We start from the raw sequence: 20,164 nt of genomic DNA on the forward strand, positions 1-20,164 counted from the left end.
AACATTACATCAAAAACATACAAACTCAGATTTTTGAGAGTGCACCATTTCATTGAACGTTCTACTTAAAAAGATCCATTTTTGCTGATATCGCCCAAATATATCAAGCAATTTATCTGTAAATAAAGGCAAAAGAAAACTATAAATCAACATTTTTTAAAACCTTCTGCTGTAGATATTTTTTTTTTTTATAAATTTGATCTTGTGAATATACCCTGCTCTTGTAAAAGCAACAGCCAGTGTTCAACCTCTTGCTGAAACTCAGCAACATGTGGAGAACGCAGCATATCAGAAAGCATCAGAACACTTTCCTTAGTCTGAGCCAAAAGTGCCTCTAAACCTGCAAAGAGAAATGAGAAAAAACAACAACTAAACCAAACTAAAGGCTAAACTATTCTATGTTTCACTCAAATTGAAAGTATAAAGAGTTTAATTTCTATTAAGGTACATTTAACTCTATTAAAATTAAGTAAATTTTAAGATGTAGCCTAATTAGCAATTTGAATAATTAAGTTACTTATTGAGTAAATAAGTCCCTTTTCAGACAGAGTAATTAGTAAAGTAATTTAAAAACAATACTGATGATGTAATTAGTAATAGTAATTAATTACTTTTTGAAAATAACTTCCCCAACACTGATGGGAGTGTATATAACTTACCAATAATGGTGAAGGTTCCACCATCAATAATCTGATGCTTTGGTGCATTTTGAGGTAAGACATTTTTCTCCTTTCCATCACCTAGTTGTGGACCCTGCTGTTGCTCGACAGCAATAATAAACCTGGTATGAAGAAATTCTGCCTGTTCCCAGTGCCTCCGAAGTGCTCTGAAATTCTGTTCCATGTCTGCCTCAGCTTTGGCATCTAGATAGATCTGGAAGCCAATGCATATCCACACTCATAGTTAACAATGATCCAAAAACCTTTAATGTAAAGTATTCACATCACATGTTTAATAATCTAAACAAGTATTACTGAACCTTGTCGATTTTATTTTGATGCTTCTCTAGCTCTTTGGACATGAGATCAGCCAGCGTTAATTTCCATCCTGGGTCATACCGCAGGCCAATTCCTACAGAAACAATTCTAATGAGGGTTGATTCATATATATATATATATATATATATATATATTTTAGCATATCAGACCCGAACCAGACAAATTAAAGAGTCGATCAGGACTACGGTTGAAACACGAGCCGAATTCCTCAGAAAGGCAACAGGAGGTCATGAATCATTCCTAGTACCACAAGCCCAAAGCAAGATAACCAACCAACCAACTCTTTCACAGAACAGCTTTCAACATTAACACCACTAGAACAATTATTGACAATTAGTCATTGGTCAATTCGGAGAAGAGATTGTCAAATTTGGGGCAAGTAATTGAGATGCAACGCCAGACATCACATGTAAACCCATGAGAGTAATACATAAGATCCTTGGATTGACTTCCCCCACCTACCAGAACCAGACTGAAATTCCTAAGGGGGGCCTTTTAACCTCTGGTCTCCACAGAAATCTTTATGTCAGAGAATGGCACAGAAACTGTCTTTTCTAGATATAAATGGACCAAAATGAACTCAAAATGACTTCATGACTTCAAAATCTCCATCGCTTAACTCCATATTCATTTACATGTAATCCCCACACTTTTGACTATCATGTTATAATCACTTATTGTGTATGTCTTTCAATAACTGTTGGATAGCTTAAGGATACATATTCATGTTTAGTATGTACATGTTTGAATCTGTTAGCCTGAAACAGTCCTGACCATCAGTTATTTGTCAAATGTATCATATTCTTGTTATAGGAATCATGTCCAAAATTAGACCCTGCAAGAGCGGGAAAATTCAGACCACATGCTTGATAAGATAACATATGATTTATGATACCCCGAGCAAAGACGATATCTGATTGGTCAAGACAACATTTGAGGTGTATCCAACAGGCCAGTTTAAATACTTAGGACACCATCAAATCTTGCTTTTAGCTTTGATTCTGCTATTAGTCATGCCTGCTTTTAGTTTGCTTTTAGCCTGCTTTTTGCGTTTGCTTTTACTCATGACTTTAGCCATGCAGCTACTTAGCCACGATGAGAAGAAGCACCACCTAATCTCGTCAAACTTTACTTCTCTCCTTTTACTTTAGTTTCTTTTCTTTTCCGTTTGAGAGTTTCGTGTTCTGAGTTAAGTTTTGCAACGCCATGTCTCTGAGTCTGACCTCGAGTGCCCGTTTAACTTCAACCAGCCACACAACTCTGCATTGTCAGCCAACGCCCACCACAGGCTTCCCAAAACGACACTTCAGCGACTACTGAACTTTCAGCCAATTAGCGACATCGGGAAACCCCCTTTCAACGACAACAAAGGGAACCCCTTTACACAGGCAAAGTACCTCCAGACTGATCTTTACTGGTGTATCTAATATAATTTTAACCTCATTGAGTAACTCAATGCGAGGGTTAATTAAGTGATTGATGGCTGTTCATGTCTCAGCAATTTCAGGTATTGCTGTAAACTTTCTATCTTCCTGCAACTTGTGTGAATATGTGAGTGCGTGTGCTTATGTGTTAGATTACTTTATATGTCTTAGATTTATCTAATAAAGCATTGTTCATATTGAAAAGTGAAGTATTTTGTGTTTTGTGCTTATAAGTTAATGTCTTAAACTGCCAATCTTGTTACTGTGCTAATTAATAGTGTTTTCACTATAGTTTGGATATTAGTATCCAGCGCAGATTTGATATTAAACGGCTCGTTCAGTGAATCGCAGGGCGTCTCAGTGATCAGCCGTGAAACAGTGATTCTGTTCAAATTCCCTTTAAATTATTAAATGATTCCCTTTGAGCTAAATTGACCGGTTTCCCTTACAATATATATATATATATATATATATATATATATATATATATATATATATATATATATATATGACACGTATGTGTTTTTGTAATGTCACTTATCTTACCCTTTGAGATGATTTTCCAGTGCTTGGGCTTCAGTTTTGGGCTGCTCAGCTTACTTAAAACAGGGAGTAGCTGGTTGAATCCCTGCAAAATCTGTAGGGTTTTCTGCAGCAAAGCATCATGGGAGGGTAAAACTTTTGCAAATGCCTCTGCCTGTCGTAGCCATTCACTAACCTTGTCTTGTGCTTTAGTCACCACAAACTGCAAAGATGTAAATTCAAGAGAAATACTGTAAAATTTTATAAATCCATGAAAAATCTAAAAGAACTGTTTGGTGTTGGATACCTTCTTGAAATTTAGCAGCTTCCACTCATGAATTTGTGTGGACAAAACGCTCATCAGTTCCCAGAGTCCTTTCCTTGCTTCCATATTCTGCCGTGCTACTGTCAGAAAAGTGAGATCAAGTAGGTGACCTGAAAAAATAAACGAAACCACTGACATGGAACCATTGCAATAAAACCACTGGAAGAGAGGTGTTTAGGGGCGTGATGTCTTACCTCTCAGAATTTCACTGGCTCTGCTCTGTTCATTCAGCTGCTCAGCAATCACGTAGAACTGACTGTACAATGCTTTCAGCTGGACAAACATTTCCTTGGGATTCTGATCAGGGTCGAGATAGAGTCTAGAGGTGGCTCTTGAAACCAGGTTGTCTAATTTGTTCACTAATAAAGAAATGTTCTTGTCCAGTTTATCAAGCATAGAAGGAAGCTGCTGGGTAACTATGTCTGCAGCTGGTTTTAGGAGCTGAACAAACTGATCCCACAAGTCAACGACCTGCAGTAATAATTGGCTTTTAGACTTTGACTGAATTTGCAACAGAAATCAGTGACCACATTTTCACATCACATATACCTGCTTCAATGAGAGAACATCACTTGGATCCATGTGTGTATAATTCCTTCTCACAGTCTGCTGTAGAGAGTGGAGGTCTTCCAGCCTCTGCTGTATATCCCCTAATGTCCTCTCACTGTGCTGGACCTGCATATAATCATGATTAATTACTCCGCAGTTCACAATGATCGACCAGTACTGAAAAGCAGTATGTCAAAGTCAATACCGTGTTTGAAAAAACGGTAAACTGGTCAAAGGTACTAGGCTCAGACTTTATGACTTCCACAGCTGTTTTCAGCTCAGAACTGAGGTTCTCAGAACGTGTCTGCAAATCGTCACACAGTAGCTTTAGTACATCCTTGTCAATGATGCCTAAAATGGAACCTTAACACAAAAATAGAAGAACATTTATACCAATGCTTGATATACGGACATAATCGCTCTATTTCTAAACTTAACATTTCTGTATATAAAAATCCATTCGTTTTCTTCATCGAGAAATCAACTTTTAGCAGCAAAATATAAACAACTCAGGACTGACCTAGCATGAGCTCTAAGGTTGTTGAGAAGTGGTTCTAACGCAATCATAAGGTAGTCTGATCTTATTTTTAATCAATGATTTGTAGTTGGTACTTTTAGATTATATTATTGTGTCAATCAAAATACTTTATTGCTTTAGAAATTTTTTTGTGATTGTTATGAAATCATGTTGGGATGTTTTTATCCTGTTTTTGTCAAAAACAGGTCTGGAAACATGTCTGCCTCTGAAAAGTGAGCAGTCACTATTATTGAGATTTGTGTTAGCATATTCCCTAAAAGCACAAGAACGCTGGACACAGATATATTGGGTCAAAAAGATCATTTTAATTATACGGAACTAATTTTATTAGTAGTTCTCAGTATTGACTAAAATATAAGAAAGCATATAATCAATCATCTTGATTGTAATATATATTTATATTTTTACTGAGCATGTCACAGTGAGTCATGTGACTACTTAATGTAACTGCTGTAAATACATCATTCATTTTTATTTATTGACAGCTATTCAAGTAGCCATTTTCTTTTGAATGAATAAAAAACTGGAAGCATACAGAGCAAAAATTGCATTATACTAGCAGATGTATTGCAAATTTTTGAAGGCATGCAATTTATGTGCCTGTGTTGCCCTAGGTGCTTAATTAGGGCTTTTTAAAATTTAAATGGAATTGTAGACACTTGAAATACACACCGATATGCTTTTGGAAGTTGGAGATTTCAACAGTGAACAACTTGTTTGATGTAGTAAAAGATGGAGGCAAGCTGTGAACTCTGTCCATCCAAAAATGAAGTTTCTTGATCAGCTCCTCATATTTCAGGGGGGAACATCCACTCAGGGTCTCTAGAGAGGATGAACTCCACTGACCAGTGAACAAATGAACATCTGCCAACCAAGAGTGGCTCTCACACAGCTGGTGCACCTCTGTAATGGCATCCTACACAAGAGAATCAAGGGCATCATAACTGCACTGTTTGTTTTGTGGAGTAGCAGTGTTCCTGGATGTATATGTACTGTTCTAGGCATAATATGTATTTGAATTTAATAATGCATACAGATGAAAAAGTCAGAATACCTGTGTAATCTTGATCTGCTCATTCTGAAACTCTTGTGTTTCAATGTGAACCTTCAAGTTCCACTCCAGCAGTCTTCGGGGCAGAGGCTGAAAATGGCCTCGCACTCTCTGTCCCTGAACTTTGAGGGAGTTCATTGTGACTGGCATTTGGGTTTGGGGTGACATATCATGCTCCGTTTGTGAGGAAACACTGCCTGGACCTGTTACTTCACAACATTTGGCTTTAAATTTTGAAGAAGAAAAAGAATAATAATAATACAAAACATGAGACTGTTATGCTACATGTTGTGTATGCTTAATATTAAAGAAGAATGCTACTTTTTTATTTAATGGTACATGCTCTTCTAGGTACCTGCAATGTGGTCTTTAACACAGCTGTTGGACAAACAGCCTTTTGAGTCACATGATAAACTGCAGGAGTCAAACACCTATAGATCACATCAACAGTTTAGCATAACTTTGTGTAAAGGAAATTTTTGAATTTACACTTGTAGTGTACTGTACTTCAATCCTAAAAGTATGGTTTTTTTTTAACTGTACTTGCAGATAATGTAGTATTAATTAAATAAATGGCCACTTAAGTTTACTTAAAAGGATAAACAATAAAAAAAAAAATTCTGTCATTATTAATCTGTCATGGTAACAGTTGCTGGTCCCCATTTACTTCCATAGTAGGGGAAAAAAATACTGTGGAAGTCAATGGGTACCAGGAACTGTTATCATCATTCGACAATATCTTCTTCTATTTTATCTGAAGTGTTATTCAACATTCAAAGTGTATATAATTTAATTTGTGTTAAATTGCAATCTCAGTGTATAATTATAGATACATTTACATAAATGACACACAAGTTTAATTGATATTAAAGCTTTATATACATTTTTTTATTTCACTTTAAATGTTTGCCATAACATTTGGCAGTACACTTAAATAAACCATATTTCCTACCTACTGTACATTTTTATTTAAGTGGTCAAATACTCTAAAGTTCAGCTAATTTCACAAATGTAAACTATAATAAATTATTTTTTAAATTGCAAATAACATTTAATTCAATTAACTTTACATTAATTTCACACTAAAGTATATTGTTTTAAAGTTTATTTGTGTAAATCTTTTTTTTATAGTGTAAGTTTATACTTTTCAATACTTCCATCAATGTGGTAAAAGTATGCTGATACTAATAAAAAGCATTTACGGTACACTGCTAGACCAAAAGTTAGAGATGGAGCAATAAAAATGGTGTCAAAATCACCAGAATGAGAAATACATAACTGTAAAATGTGACTAATTCTGGCATTATAGCAAGACCATGATTAATCAACTTTTTATTCTCACCTGCAGGACAGAATCTGCTACTAATAGCAATGCTCCAAGCAAAACCTTTTGAAACAATTGCAATGGAGGAAAAACAGTGAGCTGACTGTCTGCTCCAAAGATAATCTCTGTCTGGAAGAGACCACCCTGTTGTTCCTGTTCTCTCTGAAAGGCAGTTTAAATGTGAGAAAATTAAGTCCAAAATACAAATAACAATAAATCATAAATCAACTAACAATCCAGAACTAAAACCTTGTAAACCTTACTTTTAAAACATTGTTTAGGAATGCAGTGATCTCCCGCTTTGAGATGGTGACAAGGTTTTGAACAGTCATGCGGTCAGCTAGAGCAGCGAGGTTTCCCAGCCGCTGTAATGCTTGCTCTGCCTGACTGAGCTCTTTCTGGAGGTTTCTATGGTAGGTGAGCTGAACGTGTAGGGATTGAGTGCTCTGGTAGAGTTTTGAGTTTTCCACTTTCATTTGGAGCTCCTGATGTGCTTGGTAAGTCTCATACCTTACCTGCAATTAAATGATGTTACTACGAGTACCGTATATATATTCACATTAAAGAGATACTTCAGCCAGAAATTAGTGTTCTCTCATCATTTATTGTATTCACCTCTGTCATTCTGAACCTGTTTGACTGACTATCTTCTGTGGAACATAAATGAAGCAGCTTTGAAGAATGTTCAAGTTTTTCTCTCCCATTCAATGAAAGAGGATGGGAACCATGTGATGCATTCCAAGGAAAAAAGCAGTAGTCTATGTGATATATTTGAGATATTTGTATTATATGTGAGATATTTTAAGTCTGTATGATTTTGTGTGCGGAACTCATTATTTACTGAAAATGCTTGACAGCCGTGGTAACAATTCGATTTCAAGATGGAAAAGAGCAGCTTGAACATTACACTAAATAACTATATTTGCATTCCATGAAAGAAAGTACTGTTTTTTAATGACAAGAGGGAGTAAATGATCACAGAATGTAGAATTTTGAGTGACCTGAAAGCGTTAAACATTACCTTACTAAGTGTAGCAGCACAACAATGTAGGAAACTATCTAAAGATGCTTGAGCTGCCTGACTCTTTTCCAGGAGTGCAGTTTGGAAATCTAATAATGTATAAGTCCTTATATCATCATGTGGCAGCCAACTGACTTGCTTTAGCTCCTCAGTTAATCTAAAAAATAAAAGAAACCTTTTAAGATGAGCAAAATGAGAATATTTATAGCAATAATTATAACTTACATATAATTTTACCCTGTAAAGACTTACATATAAAACAATAGTAAGTTTTACTGAACCTTTAAATTATATATATATATATATATATATATATATATATATATATATATATATATATATATATATATATAATAGTTAGAATATAATCAAAAAGTGCATTTATTTCACTAATTCCAATCAAAAAGTGAAACTTGTATATTATATACATTCATTACACAAAGAATGATATATTTCAAATGTTTGTTTATTTTAATTTTGATGCTTATAACTGACAACTAATGAAATTCCAAATTCAGTATCTCAGAAAATTAGAATATTGTGAAAAGGTTCAATATTGGAGACCTTAACTGCATAGAAAATCGATGTGGTACTGTGAAGAGGAAGGTGAGATATGCCAGACCCAAGAATGCAGAAGAGCTGAAGGCCACTATCAGAGCAACCTGGGCTCTCATAAAACCTGAGCAGTGCCACAGACTGATCGACTCCATGCCACGCTGCACTGCTGCAGTAATTCAGGCAAAAGGAGCCCCAACTAAGTATTGAGTGCTGTACATGCTCATACTTTTCATTTGGCCAAGATTTCTACAAATCCTTTCTTTGTATTGGTCTTAAGTAATATTCTAATTTTCTGAGATACTGAATTTGGGATTTTCCCTAGTTGTCAGTTATAATCATCAAAATTAAAAGAAATAACATTTGAAATATATCAGTCTTTATGTAATGAATGAATATAATATACAAGTTTCACTTTTTGAATGGAATTAGTGAAATAAATCAACTTTCTGATGATATTGTAATTATATGACCCGCATCTATATATATATATATATATATATATATATATATATATATATATATACATGCATACATATATCCCAGCAAAAAAACACATGTATCAAGGCCTTCACTCCCTAATAAAAAGTTTGCAAATCAAATAAAACATGATACAGTAGGCTTTTTGGACGAAAACCTGGCGAGATGTAATAAGGCACCCCTGAATTGGGGCACTGCTATCAGCATCTGAGAAGGAAGGAGGTCAATCCTGCGTTTGACAGTAGCCTTGTGTGCATTCCTGTGCCACCTGAAAAAGTTGTCAAGGTTACAGTTAGAAAACTGCTTGTATTAACAACTATATAGTCACACATTCCAAAGTAAACACAACATTAAGACTAAAAGTAAGTCACCTTTCGAAGGTCTTGCGCAGTACAAAGTCTCTGAAAAATGGGATGTTTCTTACAGCACCCCAAAGCGCAGACTCTCGTGTCCACTCTCCCAGGCTCCAGAGCTCAATGAAGCAGCCGTTCTGCACATGTATTATGGTTGTGAGAGTGTTGGTGTAGTAATCTGTGCCCACTTCACTGCGTGAGACCACTCGCAAGTCATATGGTCTGATAAAAGAGAAATTAGACTTAATCAACATAAACATACTAAAAATTTATACCAAACTAAAATACTATACTGCAAATAAACAAGTTAATTTGAAAGAAATACATTCAAGTGAAATACATTTAACCATTGTGTTTTCTTCTGATCATTTTGATCCAGAGAGATGTAGTTCACCCAAAGATGAAATTAAATGACTCACCCTCAAGCTGTTAATAAACCTGTATGAGTTTTATTTCTTTTGTTGAACACAAAATAAAATATTTGGAAGAATGTTGGTAACCAAAGAGTTGCTGATAGCAAAACAATACTATTGAAGTCAAATGGGGACCAGAGTTTATTTTGTGTTCAACAGAAGAAAGAAATTCATACAGGTTTGGAACAACTTGAGGGAGTGTAAATGATGACAATTTTTATTTTTGGGTGAACTTTCCCTTCAGTGTTATTGTGTCGGACTAAATATTACTGACAAATTGGAAAATACAAATTTCTTGTTATGCTTTATTATTACTAAATAATGGATTTAATATTTTTGTCAGCTTGTTTTCTTTCAGTTAGAATGGGTTTTGGATTTCTTTTTTGAACTGATTAATAATAGACCTGAGCTTATGTACTTCACTTTTACAATGAACATTGGCTAAATTATTCACAAATAATTGTATTTATTTATTTTCACTCAAAAACAGGTGGTGAATAAACTCAGATCATAGAAACCTATTATCAATCAGTGCCAAAATAAATACAAAATCTAAGTGAAAGAAGAATGAATACATTGTTACAATACATTGAAAGTTGAATACAAGAATTGCGGTTAATGAGAAATTTGCACGCAATGTTTATTCAGAATTTTTATTGAGATTTGCAAGTCATTTTTATTGAGAAAACAACACTGGGATTTTCAATAAATAAATAAATAAAAGCACTGGCACCTGTAAGGTCCATCTTCAGAAGCCTTCAAATAGTAAAATTCATGTTCCCCCAGATGTTTTTCCTTGGCTAGCATCTCAACTACCTCAGCTCCGGTGAGTGGTTTGTATTTAGGTTTCCTATTTTTCTTGGTTTTATTCTTTTCTCTTGGGACTGCAGGCTTCTCATGTTCAAACCTTCAAAACACAGACAAACTATTTACAATCTTCAAAGGAAAGTACAGAAAAAGTAAATGAATGGAATAAGTTGGTAATACTCAACTTACTTGAATCTTCTGTCGTTTGAGTGCTGAATCGCTCTGACAGGTGTCACAAAACGGGGCCCTTCTCGCCACACAGTCTCTCTTAGCGGCAGTTCAGGGCAAACCTGTGATACTAACTGAGGCAGTTTAACAAACGACAGATCGTATTGCGGTGGAGACAATGGAGGGCTGAGGGAGCGAAAGGGTGAGGGTTCACACTTAAATGCTGGTGTGGCAGTATGAGATTCACGAAGCAGCAGTCGAGGCTGAGAAGCTGCAGCTTCAAGACTGTTTCTTCTCTTGTTTCGGGTGACGGCTGGTTCTGAAAAGCCATTTCCTCGAGTCTCTCTCTTGGGTGAAGACATGGTTAAAAGTCAGTTTGAGATATCACTGCCTGCACTAGGAGTCCACTTCAAACCCATCTTCTGAAAAAGCATCCAGTGTTTCATGATGTCCTGGCAACATGAATCAAAAAGTAGTATTTGTCAAAACATTAAGCAAAAATTTGGTCATCTTGACTGCTTAATACTGCATTACTACAAAGAAAAACATTTACAAAATAGGCCTACAATACCTTATAACAGAGAAAACTAAAAAAAATGTCTAAAATATTTCAAACGGTGTAGGCTAACGTAAGCTTGTCAAGTTGACAGTTCACAGGAGCATATTTTAACATGAACGTATACGTATAAGCACACTACGCTTGTGATAATAGAAATGTTATATTTCTATTTCCACGGTTTAAACTCTATGCTACCAACACAACGTCTATAGTTCAAGCAACGAGACACAATTGCAGAAAGTTTGTTGACAGACAAAAAAGGATAACAAATAAATAGCTGTTTTGATAGACGTGTGACAAAAATGAGTAGGAAACTATTTTATTAATTTCATTAGAAGTGAAGTGTGTAAATTTGTCCTACCTGGGATCAAATCTCAGTGCATCTGTGTTTACGTTGTGCGCTTCCTGTTGTCATGGAAACGGTAACAAACTCGCTCAAACTTTCACAGTAAAGAATAGGAACGGGTTTTTAACTGCAAGAAAATCATGAATAACGTTCAGAAAACACCCATTTAAAGGGACCTTCTAGTCTGTCGATAAAACATCAGTGATTTCGTGGTTAGAAATACAATTATATTATAGAGTTGCCAAATGTTAACAGCGTAACGGTTAAGCTATTAATAATGTAATATTCTCAAAATGTTAAAAGACTCACTGTAAGGTAGCCTACTAATTGCATAAGTTGTTATTATCCTTAAGAGGAAGAAAAAAAAAACATATATATATAACATCAGTCCATGCTGAGTTTTCTGGTCTCATGGTTATTTAATTACCGGAATTAAAATTAAAACCATTAAAAATATATATCGTTATTTTTTAATAAACCTACCTACCTACCTACACACACACACACACACATATATATATATATTATATTTTATAGCCTGATGTACTAAAATTAATTTAAATTCACACTAACAAAACTACTAAAATCTGAAAAGTATATAAATGGCAAGAAATATAACAATAAAGGCTAATCCCAAATATTAATAAAAACTATAATAATATCTCATTGATAGTAAAATAACACTGGCTGGTCTTAAGTTGGTCTCCTAGTCTGGCTAAGTTGGTAAAGCACCACAAACTTCATTAAAACCAATCAGCAGAAAAACAAAACATTTTAGTTTGTGTTTGAGCAGTTTCAGAAAAGAACAGAATTTCTCTGAGGCGTCTCATTCATTATTAAGCAGCATTATTGACCAACTGATTAATAGTTTAACAATGGACTGGCCTTCTTTTATTCTGCCCTAGCTTTCAAATTTACACCTACCTATTTTCCAGAAAACGGACTTCTCAGGAAATGTATACTATACACTAACCACAATGTTTTAGAAAGGTATTGCAGGTTATGCCTCACACTCTCCTGGTGTATCTAAAATGACCTAATCCTTAGAAGAAACATTTAATAAAAAACAAAATCAGTTTGAATATCAGATACAGTTCATGTCAAAAAACAAGATTCTGATAGGCAATAAACAAAGGAAAATGCATTTCACACATTCATTATCATACATACATGTTTAAAGTTTTGATAGATGTATTAACGTTTATACACACTAAACAAAATCCCAATAATAGCAAAAGACAGTAGATTTATTAGAATTCAGTCATTTTCTTGTGTGTGTCTGCTTTCTTCTGCTCTCTCTGGATGGACTGTTCCTGAGCCCTCAGCTGCTCCAGTAAGCTGCGGGAAGCAGTGAGCTTCTCCTCGATTCTACTGACCACTGTTGCATCCCTGAGGACAGACAGACACAAAGACAAAGACACTGAGAAAGACAAAATTTGTAATGGTGACTTGAAGAATAAAACAATACATTTCGTTTTCATTAGCTACATCAACAGCCGTTTTAAAAACAGAGCTGCTGCAACAAAACAATTCAATGTGATTCTTGCACAAGCAGAGGATTTATGTCAGAGCAAAGGTAATAATGAGAGGTGCAACAGATTTTCAAAAGAGCAGATCTACTGAACTCCTTTAGTAGCTTCTGCAACACTGATAAGGGTGAAATCAAGAATGAGAAGGCAATGAAAGGAACAAAGAAAAGAAAGCTGGCCGCGTGCAAAGAAAGTGAGGAAAGAACACCTTCCATTTCGTCTACTGAGAGACTTAGTGAGCTGCTGGATCTCTCTCTCCACTTGAGCTACTTTCTCCGTAGCCTGGAACAGACGAACGTTCAGGGACCGTTTGGTGCTCTTTCTGCCCTGGTAGGCCTCTACACCTGTGGCTGATGAGCTTGATGAATGAGACGCAGGCTGAGCTGTGTCACCAAGCTTAGAGTTCAGGAAATCAAAAACATTGTGGCGCGTTGATGTGGAGGCTTTCCTCTTTTTAGCCTTGGGTTTGCGAGAGGCCGGGTTGTTCTTAGCAATAGCGGCCGCAGTCTTTCTCTGAGTGAGCTCAGCACACATGTCCAATGAGCTGCCTTTCGGAAGAACCATGGCCTGAACTGGCTCTACTCGACCAGAGAGGGTCTTCCCCAAACCTATGCACGCACAGAAAGAACTGTTACAAATGTATGCACAAGACAGAAATTAGAGGTTGAACTATATCGATATTTTGAGGGCCGATAGCTAATATAAAACCAATATATATCAACAGTATTTAAAGCTAGAATAAAAAAAAAACATGCATAACATTTGCTTAAATTTAATTTATATAATTTGAAAATAAATATGAAAAAAATGTATTATTATTATTATTTTTTAAATAAAGAGTATTATTTAGATGGCAACTTCTTGATTCTGTTACTCTATTATAGTAGTTTTCACAAAAAAAATGTAATTAAATAAATGCAAAAATAAATCTAAACAAACACTGCAACCAGCAGTGTACCTGTTAATCTGGTGAGTTTGTGTGGTTCAATTTTTTCACGGTTCGGTTTGTTTCACGGTTTTAGGGTCACCATTTCAGTAAAGTTCAGTATGTGCCATTTATAGAAAAACTATACTTTGAAAAAAAAAAAAAAAAAAGGATTATTCTAACTACAAGCAATAGCACAAATAAATACAATAGGATAAATAAATACAAAGTAAATAAAATAAACTGTGATTTTCAGGTTTTTCTTTTTTAGGTAGATCTTTTCTAGCTTTTTAATCAAGAGCATTGAGTGATTTCTTTGTGGTTGCTGTTCGATTAATATAAAGACTTCACTTCACGTCACTTTAAGAGAATGCACTGATACAGTTTTTTTCCCATAGCTGTTTTTGTAATGTCTGGGAGGCCAGAATGCGCATTCCATTAACATGAGCATATATATGCTGAACTTTGTTTGTTTTACGTGTTATTTATAGCAAACCATATTACAGATGCTTTTTCAGATTTAAGTTGAACCGTGTGTGGAGAACCGAGCAGTTCGTTTTTTTTCAGTGAACCGTCCCATCCCTAAATGAAATGTATATATTTCAAATAAAGACAAGATAGTGCTAATTTTACATATGCTGTAGCATATAGAGAATGACATGTATAGCACCGCATAGTTTGAAATCACACAATGCAATGCACAAATGCCTACACTTTAGAGAATCTCACAGCTGAAGTTGACAAATTTGCAAGGTTAGATATTCAGATTAGATATTCAAAGACACGTTTAAATTAAAAGTTCATTTGCTGAATGCTACCAAATTTAAATGTTTTATAGCATTTGCCTTATTGTTACTCATAATAGAAAAGCAAATGCTGTGACAGTTTTTAGAATACTTTTACATTTGTTCTGATGGTTTTAAGACCGATGTCTGATACAGTCACCTACCTTTACCAAACTCATAACCCATTTTGAGCAAGAGCTTGGAGCCAATGCCACGTGTGTGAGCCTCCCAACCGCAAAACTCTGCACTGTTTACCTGGGCCATGTCCTCCTCTCTTGATCCCAATACTGTAATTAGATACAAAGTCAGCTTTTGATTTCAACAATGTGTTGAATGTGCATTCCAGTACGCGATATTCCAGATGTTGTAATTATGCTTTTACACCTTTAGCATAAGCAGCATCACACTGGTCAGAATCATCCTCAGAGTCCGACGAGGAAGAGGAGGAACTGTCATCCTGACGAAGGGGAGGAATTATCCCATCAGCCTCCAGCACAGCTTCCTTCAGCAGCAGCGAGTCAAATTTCACTGTGTACAACTCGCCTTCAATCTCTGGAGAAAGAGAAGCAGAATGTCTCATGCACATCTGTAATATCTATGTCTGTTTTGCCTAATCGAGTTGTGTTTTTGTGCAGTGTTTCTGAAACTGCCGCTATTTTCCATTAAATCTCCCCTTGGGGATCAATAAGGAATCTCTCGCTCTCTCTCTCTGTTCTTGTGAACTGTGGGAAAGGTAACAAACAAATGATATCATATTGCAATCTCTGTTCTTCATTTCTGTTAATGGCAGTGAAAGAACTCTGAAAATGTACCTGATATTTTGGCCGGGTACCAAATGCCATCTTCATGCCTGGCCAAACACGCAGAGCCCAACTCCATGTTACTGATGTCAGCCTCCAGGAAGTCCCTGAGCTCCGATACACACACCACCTCACCATGAGAGTACCTGAAAACACACACATTAGACAACATATGTCATAACATATCTCAAGGTTTTAGTTTGTTATAAATAAATAAATAAATTAATAAATAAATAAATAATATATACATATATATATATATATATATGCAATTATGATAAAAGCATTTATATTTGTAAAAACATTAATTTAAAAAAAAATTCAACTTTAAGTTGAAAATAAGAAAGTATATTTTCATAAAACTTAAATCATATTGAAACATTTTAAAGGATATTTTCATAATTATTAAATGTAATTACATGTGATAAATTATTTAAAAAATGCAAAGATATGAGACTTATAAAAATACTTTTTACAGTGACAACACCACTAATAGGTTTATAATATATTATAAACCTTTTAGTGGTGTTATCACTGTAAAAAGTATATGTATGTATATATATATACAGTCAGGTCCATAAATATTGGGACATTGACACAATTCTAATCTTTTTGTCTCTATACACCACCACAAAGGATTTGAAATGAAACGAACAAGATGTGCTTTAACTGCAGACTTTCAGCTTTAATTTGAGGGTATTTACATCTAAATCAGGTGAACGGTGTAGGAATTACAACAGTTTGTATATGTGCCTCCCACTTTTTAAGGGACCAAAAGTAATGGGACAGATTAACAATCATAAATCAAACTTTCATTTTTTAATACTTGGTTGGAAATCCTTTGCAGTCAATTACAGCCTGAAGTCTGGAGATCAATTAGACATCAGCGTACGCTGGGTTTCATCCCTGGTGATGCTCTGCCAGGCCTCTACTGCAACTGTCTTCAGTTCCTGCTTGTTCTTGGGGCATTTTCCCTTCAGTTTTGTCTTCAGCAAGTGAAATGCATGCTCAATCGGATTTAGGTCAGGTGATTGACTTGGCCATTGCATAACATTCCACTTCTTTCCCTTAAAAATCTCTTTGGTTGCTTTCGCAGTATGCTTCGGGTCATTGTCCATCTGTACTGTGAAGCGCTGACCAATGATTTCTGAAGCATTTGGCTGAATATGAGCAGATAATATTGCCCGAAACACTTCAGAATTCATCCTAATGCTTTTGTCAGCAGCCACATCATCAATAAATACAAGATAACCAGTTCCATTGACAGCCATACATGCCCACGCCATGACACTACCACCACCATGCTTCACTGATGAGGTGATCATGAGCAGTTCCTTTCCTTCTCCATACTCTTCTCTTTCCATCACTCTGGTACAAGTTGATCTTTGTCTCATCTGTCCATAGGATGTTGTTCCAGAACTGTGAAGGCTTATTTAGATGTTGTTTGGCAAACTCTAATCTGGCCTTCCTGTTTTAGAGACTCACCAGTGGTTTACATCTTGTGGTGAACCCTCTGTATTCACATAGTGAAGTCTTCTCTTGATTGTTGACTTTGACACACACATACACCTACCTCTTGGAGAGTGTTCTTGATCTGGCCAACTGTTGTGAAGGGTTTCTTTACCGGGGAAAGAGTTCTTCGATCATCCACCACAGTTGTTTTCCATGGTCTTCCGGGTAGTTTGGTGTTTGGAAAGCAACCAAAGAGATTTTTAAGGGAAAGAAGTGGAATGTTATGCAATGGCCAAGTCAATCACCTGACCTAAATCCAATTGAGCATGCATTTCACTTGCTGAAGACAAAACTGAAGGGAAAATGCCCCAAGAACAAGCAGGAACTGAAGACAGTTGCAGTAGAGGCCTGGCAGAGCATCACCGGGGATGAAACCCAGCGTACGCTGATGTCTAATTGATCTCCGGACTTCAGGCTGTAATTGACTGCAAAGGATTTGCAACCAAGTATTAAAAAATGAAAGTTTGATTTATGATTGTTAATCTGTCCCATTACTTTTGGTCCCTTAAAAAGTGGGATGTACATATACAAACTGTTGTAATTCCTACACCGTTCACCTGATTTAGATGTAAATACCCTCAAATTAAAGCTGAATGTCTGCAGTTAAAGCACCTCTTGTTCGTTTCATTTCAAATCCATTGTGGTGGTGTATAGAGACAAAAAGATTAGAATTGTGTCAATGTCCCAATATTTATGGACCTGACTGTATATATATATCTATATATATATATAGATATAGATATATATATATAGATATATATATATTTTTTTTATTTGTTATGCAAGTTTATGTATATAAGATATTTATTTTACAAAAATTTACCTTGACAATTATGAAAATACTGAATAAGATCTGGTATGAAAGGTGTAAGATAAAAACATATAAATCTTTACTCAACCTAATTTAATTTTAACTTTTGATGAAAATGTTTAGTTTTTTTTTTTACATATATAGTTTTTCAAATTAGTATTTTTTTTCTCTCTATGTGATCATTATAATATCTGCTGAGCAAAAACTCTTCACTTTGTATAGCAAGCACAGATTAAAATTACTGAAGAAGTAAAACAGCACCTGCAGTTGTCCATGAAGCGGCACTTGTCCTCAAGGTAGAAGCCGCAGGGTTTCATGGATTTGTTTGTGGGGTGAAGGTACAGCACCCGGACTCGAGCCTCTTCTCCTTCTGCCTCCTCAGGGCAGACCACCATGGCGTTATGGTACTCCAGGGTTCCCCATGAGGTACGGTACGGAGCACGTACCTTAGTGCCACTTATATCCACCTCTTCAGGTTCAGAGTTTAGTTTCACCTCAGCAGAGTCCTCTGACAGTTCAGCATAGAAAGAAGCAAACTCATCATCTAAAGCCGCTTCTTGAGGAACCGATGTGGCACTTTGGTTCGTCGAGGGCTCCTCCAACGAAGCCAGCAACTGGCTCTTTTTGACAGACACCAGGCTGGACTCTGTGAGCTCAATGAGCTGCTGCAGGTCCTCCTTCAGCTTCAGCAGGTCAGCCTGCTCCTCTGAGCCCAACCCAGCACATAACGCCACCTCCACCTGCTGAAGCTGAGCGCTGTAGGTCCTGATGGCTTCTTCCAGACTGCCTTCATCCATAGTGAGGATCAGACACTTACATGACAGGAGCTCACGGAGATAAAACTGCAAGGATAAAACAGGCAAAGAACAGTCTCGTTACATTATGCAAAACAGTACAGTCTTCATATATTTCAGAAAACATTATTTAATGTTCTTGTGAGATATATATATATATATATATATATATATATATATATATATATATATATATATATATATATATATATGAGTTGAGGTGGAGACTATGCAATTATGCCGGTTAGCTTTCAAGCTAACGTTAGAGAGCCCAAACGTTAGCTCTCTCTAGCTAGTTTACTGATTTATTTTAGTTCAGATACATGATTTTACTTTGTAGCTGGCTAACATTACATAACATCAAAATCACGGACTTACATTTTAAATCTGCTGTTTGTCGTCTTCTTAGCAGTGTTTTGTTCCTGTACGGACAGAGACGGTGAGCTTTCTTCGCCTTCAGCTCATTGGGAGCCGCTCAACTTTGACATCACTGTCGTCATCGGGCACAGGGTTGCCAGGTTTTCACAAGTGATACGCAAAACTATCCCTATCTTCCCCGGTAAAAATCACATTCGAATGGGGTAAAGTACACGTTTTTGGTGCTGTTCTCCTGGTAAATTTCGCATTTTAGGGGATAAATGTCACTGTATTGGGGTAACTTAAACCCGCGGCAAAAGTGTTAGACAAATCCTGCGAGAAAACCACATACTTGGCAACACAGATCGGGCAGCACTTGCTTTCCTTCATCCTATGTAAAATAAAATAAAATTATGCATTTAGTAGACGCTTTTATCCAAAGCGACTTACAGTGCATTCATTCTATGTCGGTTATGTTATTAATTATTTGCACTTATTCACACAAAAGCAAAATGATTATGTTGTTAATTTTTACATTTAGCAAGGTAAATATTATATTCATAAATTTAAAAAAAAATGCGAAATGCATTGCAAAATGTATTTTATTTTTGTTAGAAATTGAATCTTTGAAAGAGTCTGAAATAGAAATTCATAACAAAAGAATGACATACTGTTAGATAACAATAGCTCCCCCGCTGTAGGATGAAGGAAGAACATTTGAACTATTGTTTACTAGCTTAAGTTATATGAATATTTTCCCCCTCTTCTCAGATTAAGATTGTTCTTGTTTCTTGTGTGTGGACTTAATTGGTCAAATGTATTGTAATGTTCAATCTATTTCAGTGAATAAATTACATAAAAAGAACTGGCCTCTTTGCATTAATTTTAAAATAAACAAAAATTTCAAAAGTGCTACAGTGTTTTAACACGGTTATCACACCGAAAGTTTTATTTATTTTTTATCTAGCAACTTATAATAATGTGACTACGCAATTCCTCTTGTGCGTGTTGTACTGAATAAAAAATAAGTGCATGAATTTAATTTTGTATTAGTTTTTGTGCTCCATTAAAAGTTCCCATGGGGGTAAAAGTCTTTTATTTTGAGTCAACCTATATTTGTTTAATTCAGTCCTAATAGTGTTATAAATCTTTAGCTGTTAGTATTATTTATTATTTGCCAAACAATTTAATAACTAGAACCCTATATTGTTTTTGGGA

At 35.6% G+C, this 20,164-nt stretch overlaps 2 protein-coding genes across 2 annotated transcripts in view; both read right to left on the bottom strand.

Annotated features, from left to right (window-relative positions):
* Window positions 1-12,321, bottom strand: part of LOC128022838 (dynein heavy chain domain-containing protein 1) — a 33,316-nt gene extending 20,995 nt beyond the window's left edge. Inside the window, exons 1-20 of the mRNA XM_052610616.1 lie at window positions 11,449-12,321; window positions 10,550-10,980; window positions 10,287-10,460; window positions 9,159-9,362; window positions 8,945-9,055; window positions 7,753-7,909; window positions 6,995-7,246; window positions 6,750-6,893; window positions 5,763-5,838; window positions 5,411-5,631; window positions 5,029-5,272; window positions 4,024-4,181; window positions 3,819-3,944; window positions 3,464-3,740; window positions 3,252-3,379; window positions 2,969-3,167; window positions 980-1,071; window positions 660-873; window positions 215-340; window positions 22-116 (exon numbers count right to left, since the gene is read on the bottom strand). Of these exons, the coding sequence (XP_052466576.1) occupies window positions 22-116; window positions 215-340; window positions 660-873; window positions 980-1,071; window positions 2,969-3,167; window positions 3,252-3,379; window positions 3,464-3,740; window positions 3,819-3,944; window positions 4,024-4,181; window positions 5,029-5,272; window positions 5,411-5,631; window positions 5,763-5,838; window positions 6,750-6,893; window positions 6,995-7,246; window positions 7,753-7,909; window positions 8,945-9,055; window positions 9,159-9,362; window positions 10,287-10,460; window positions 10,550-10,890 (3,339 nt within the window). The 5' untranslated portion in view covers window positions 10,891-10,980; window positions 11,449-12,321. The remainder of the gene's footprint in view (window positions 1-21; window positions 117-214; window positions 341-659; window positions 874-979; window positions 1,072-2,968; window positions 3,168-3,251; window positions 3,380-3,463; window positions 3,741-3,818; window positions 3,945-4,023; window positions 4,182-5,028; window positions 5,273-5,410; window positions 5,632-5,762; window positions 5,839-6,749; window positions 6,894-6,994; window positions 7,247-7,752; window positions 7,910-8,944; window positions 9,056-9,158; window positions 9,363-10,286; window positions 10,461-10,549; window positions 10,981-11,448) is intronic.
* Window positions 12,322-12,473: 152 nt separating this feature from the next.
* zgpat (zinc finger, CCCH-type with G patch domain) lies at window positions 12,474-19,103 on the bottom strand. Its single transcript, XM_052610184.1, has 7 exons — window positions 18,968-19,103; window positions 18,057-18,637; window positions 15,485-15,618; window positions 15,057-15,224; window positions 14,837-14,959; window positions 13,171-13,570; window positions 12,474-12,822 (listed from the first exon to the last, which is right to left on the bottom strand). The coding sequence occupies exons 2-7, from the start codon at window positions 18,590-18,592 to the stop codon at window positions 12,684-12,686; spliced, it is 1,500 nt and encodes a 499-aa protein (XP_052466144.1). The 5' UTR covers window positions 18,593-18,637; window positions 18,968-19,103; the 3' UTR covers window positions 12,474-12,683.
* Between the last annotated feature and the right edge of the window lie 1,061 nt (window positions 19,104-20,164).

Source organism: Carassius gibelio, chromosome A11 (assembly GCF_023724105.1).
Source record: "Carassius gibelio isolate Cgi1373 ecotype wild population from Czech Republic chromosome A11, carGib1.2-hapl.c, whole genome shotgun sequence".
NCBI classification, from domain to species: domain Eukaryota; kingdom Metazoa; phylum Chordata; class Actinopteri; order Cypriniformes; family Cyprinidae; genus Carassius; species Carassius gibelio.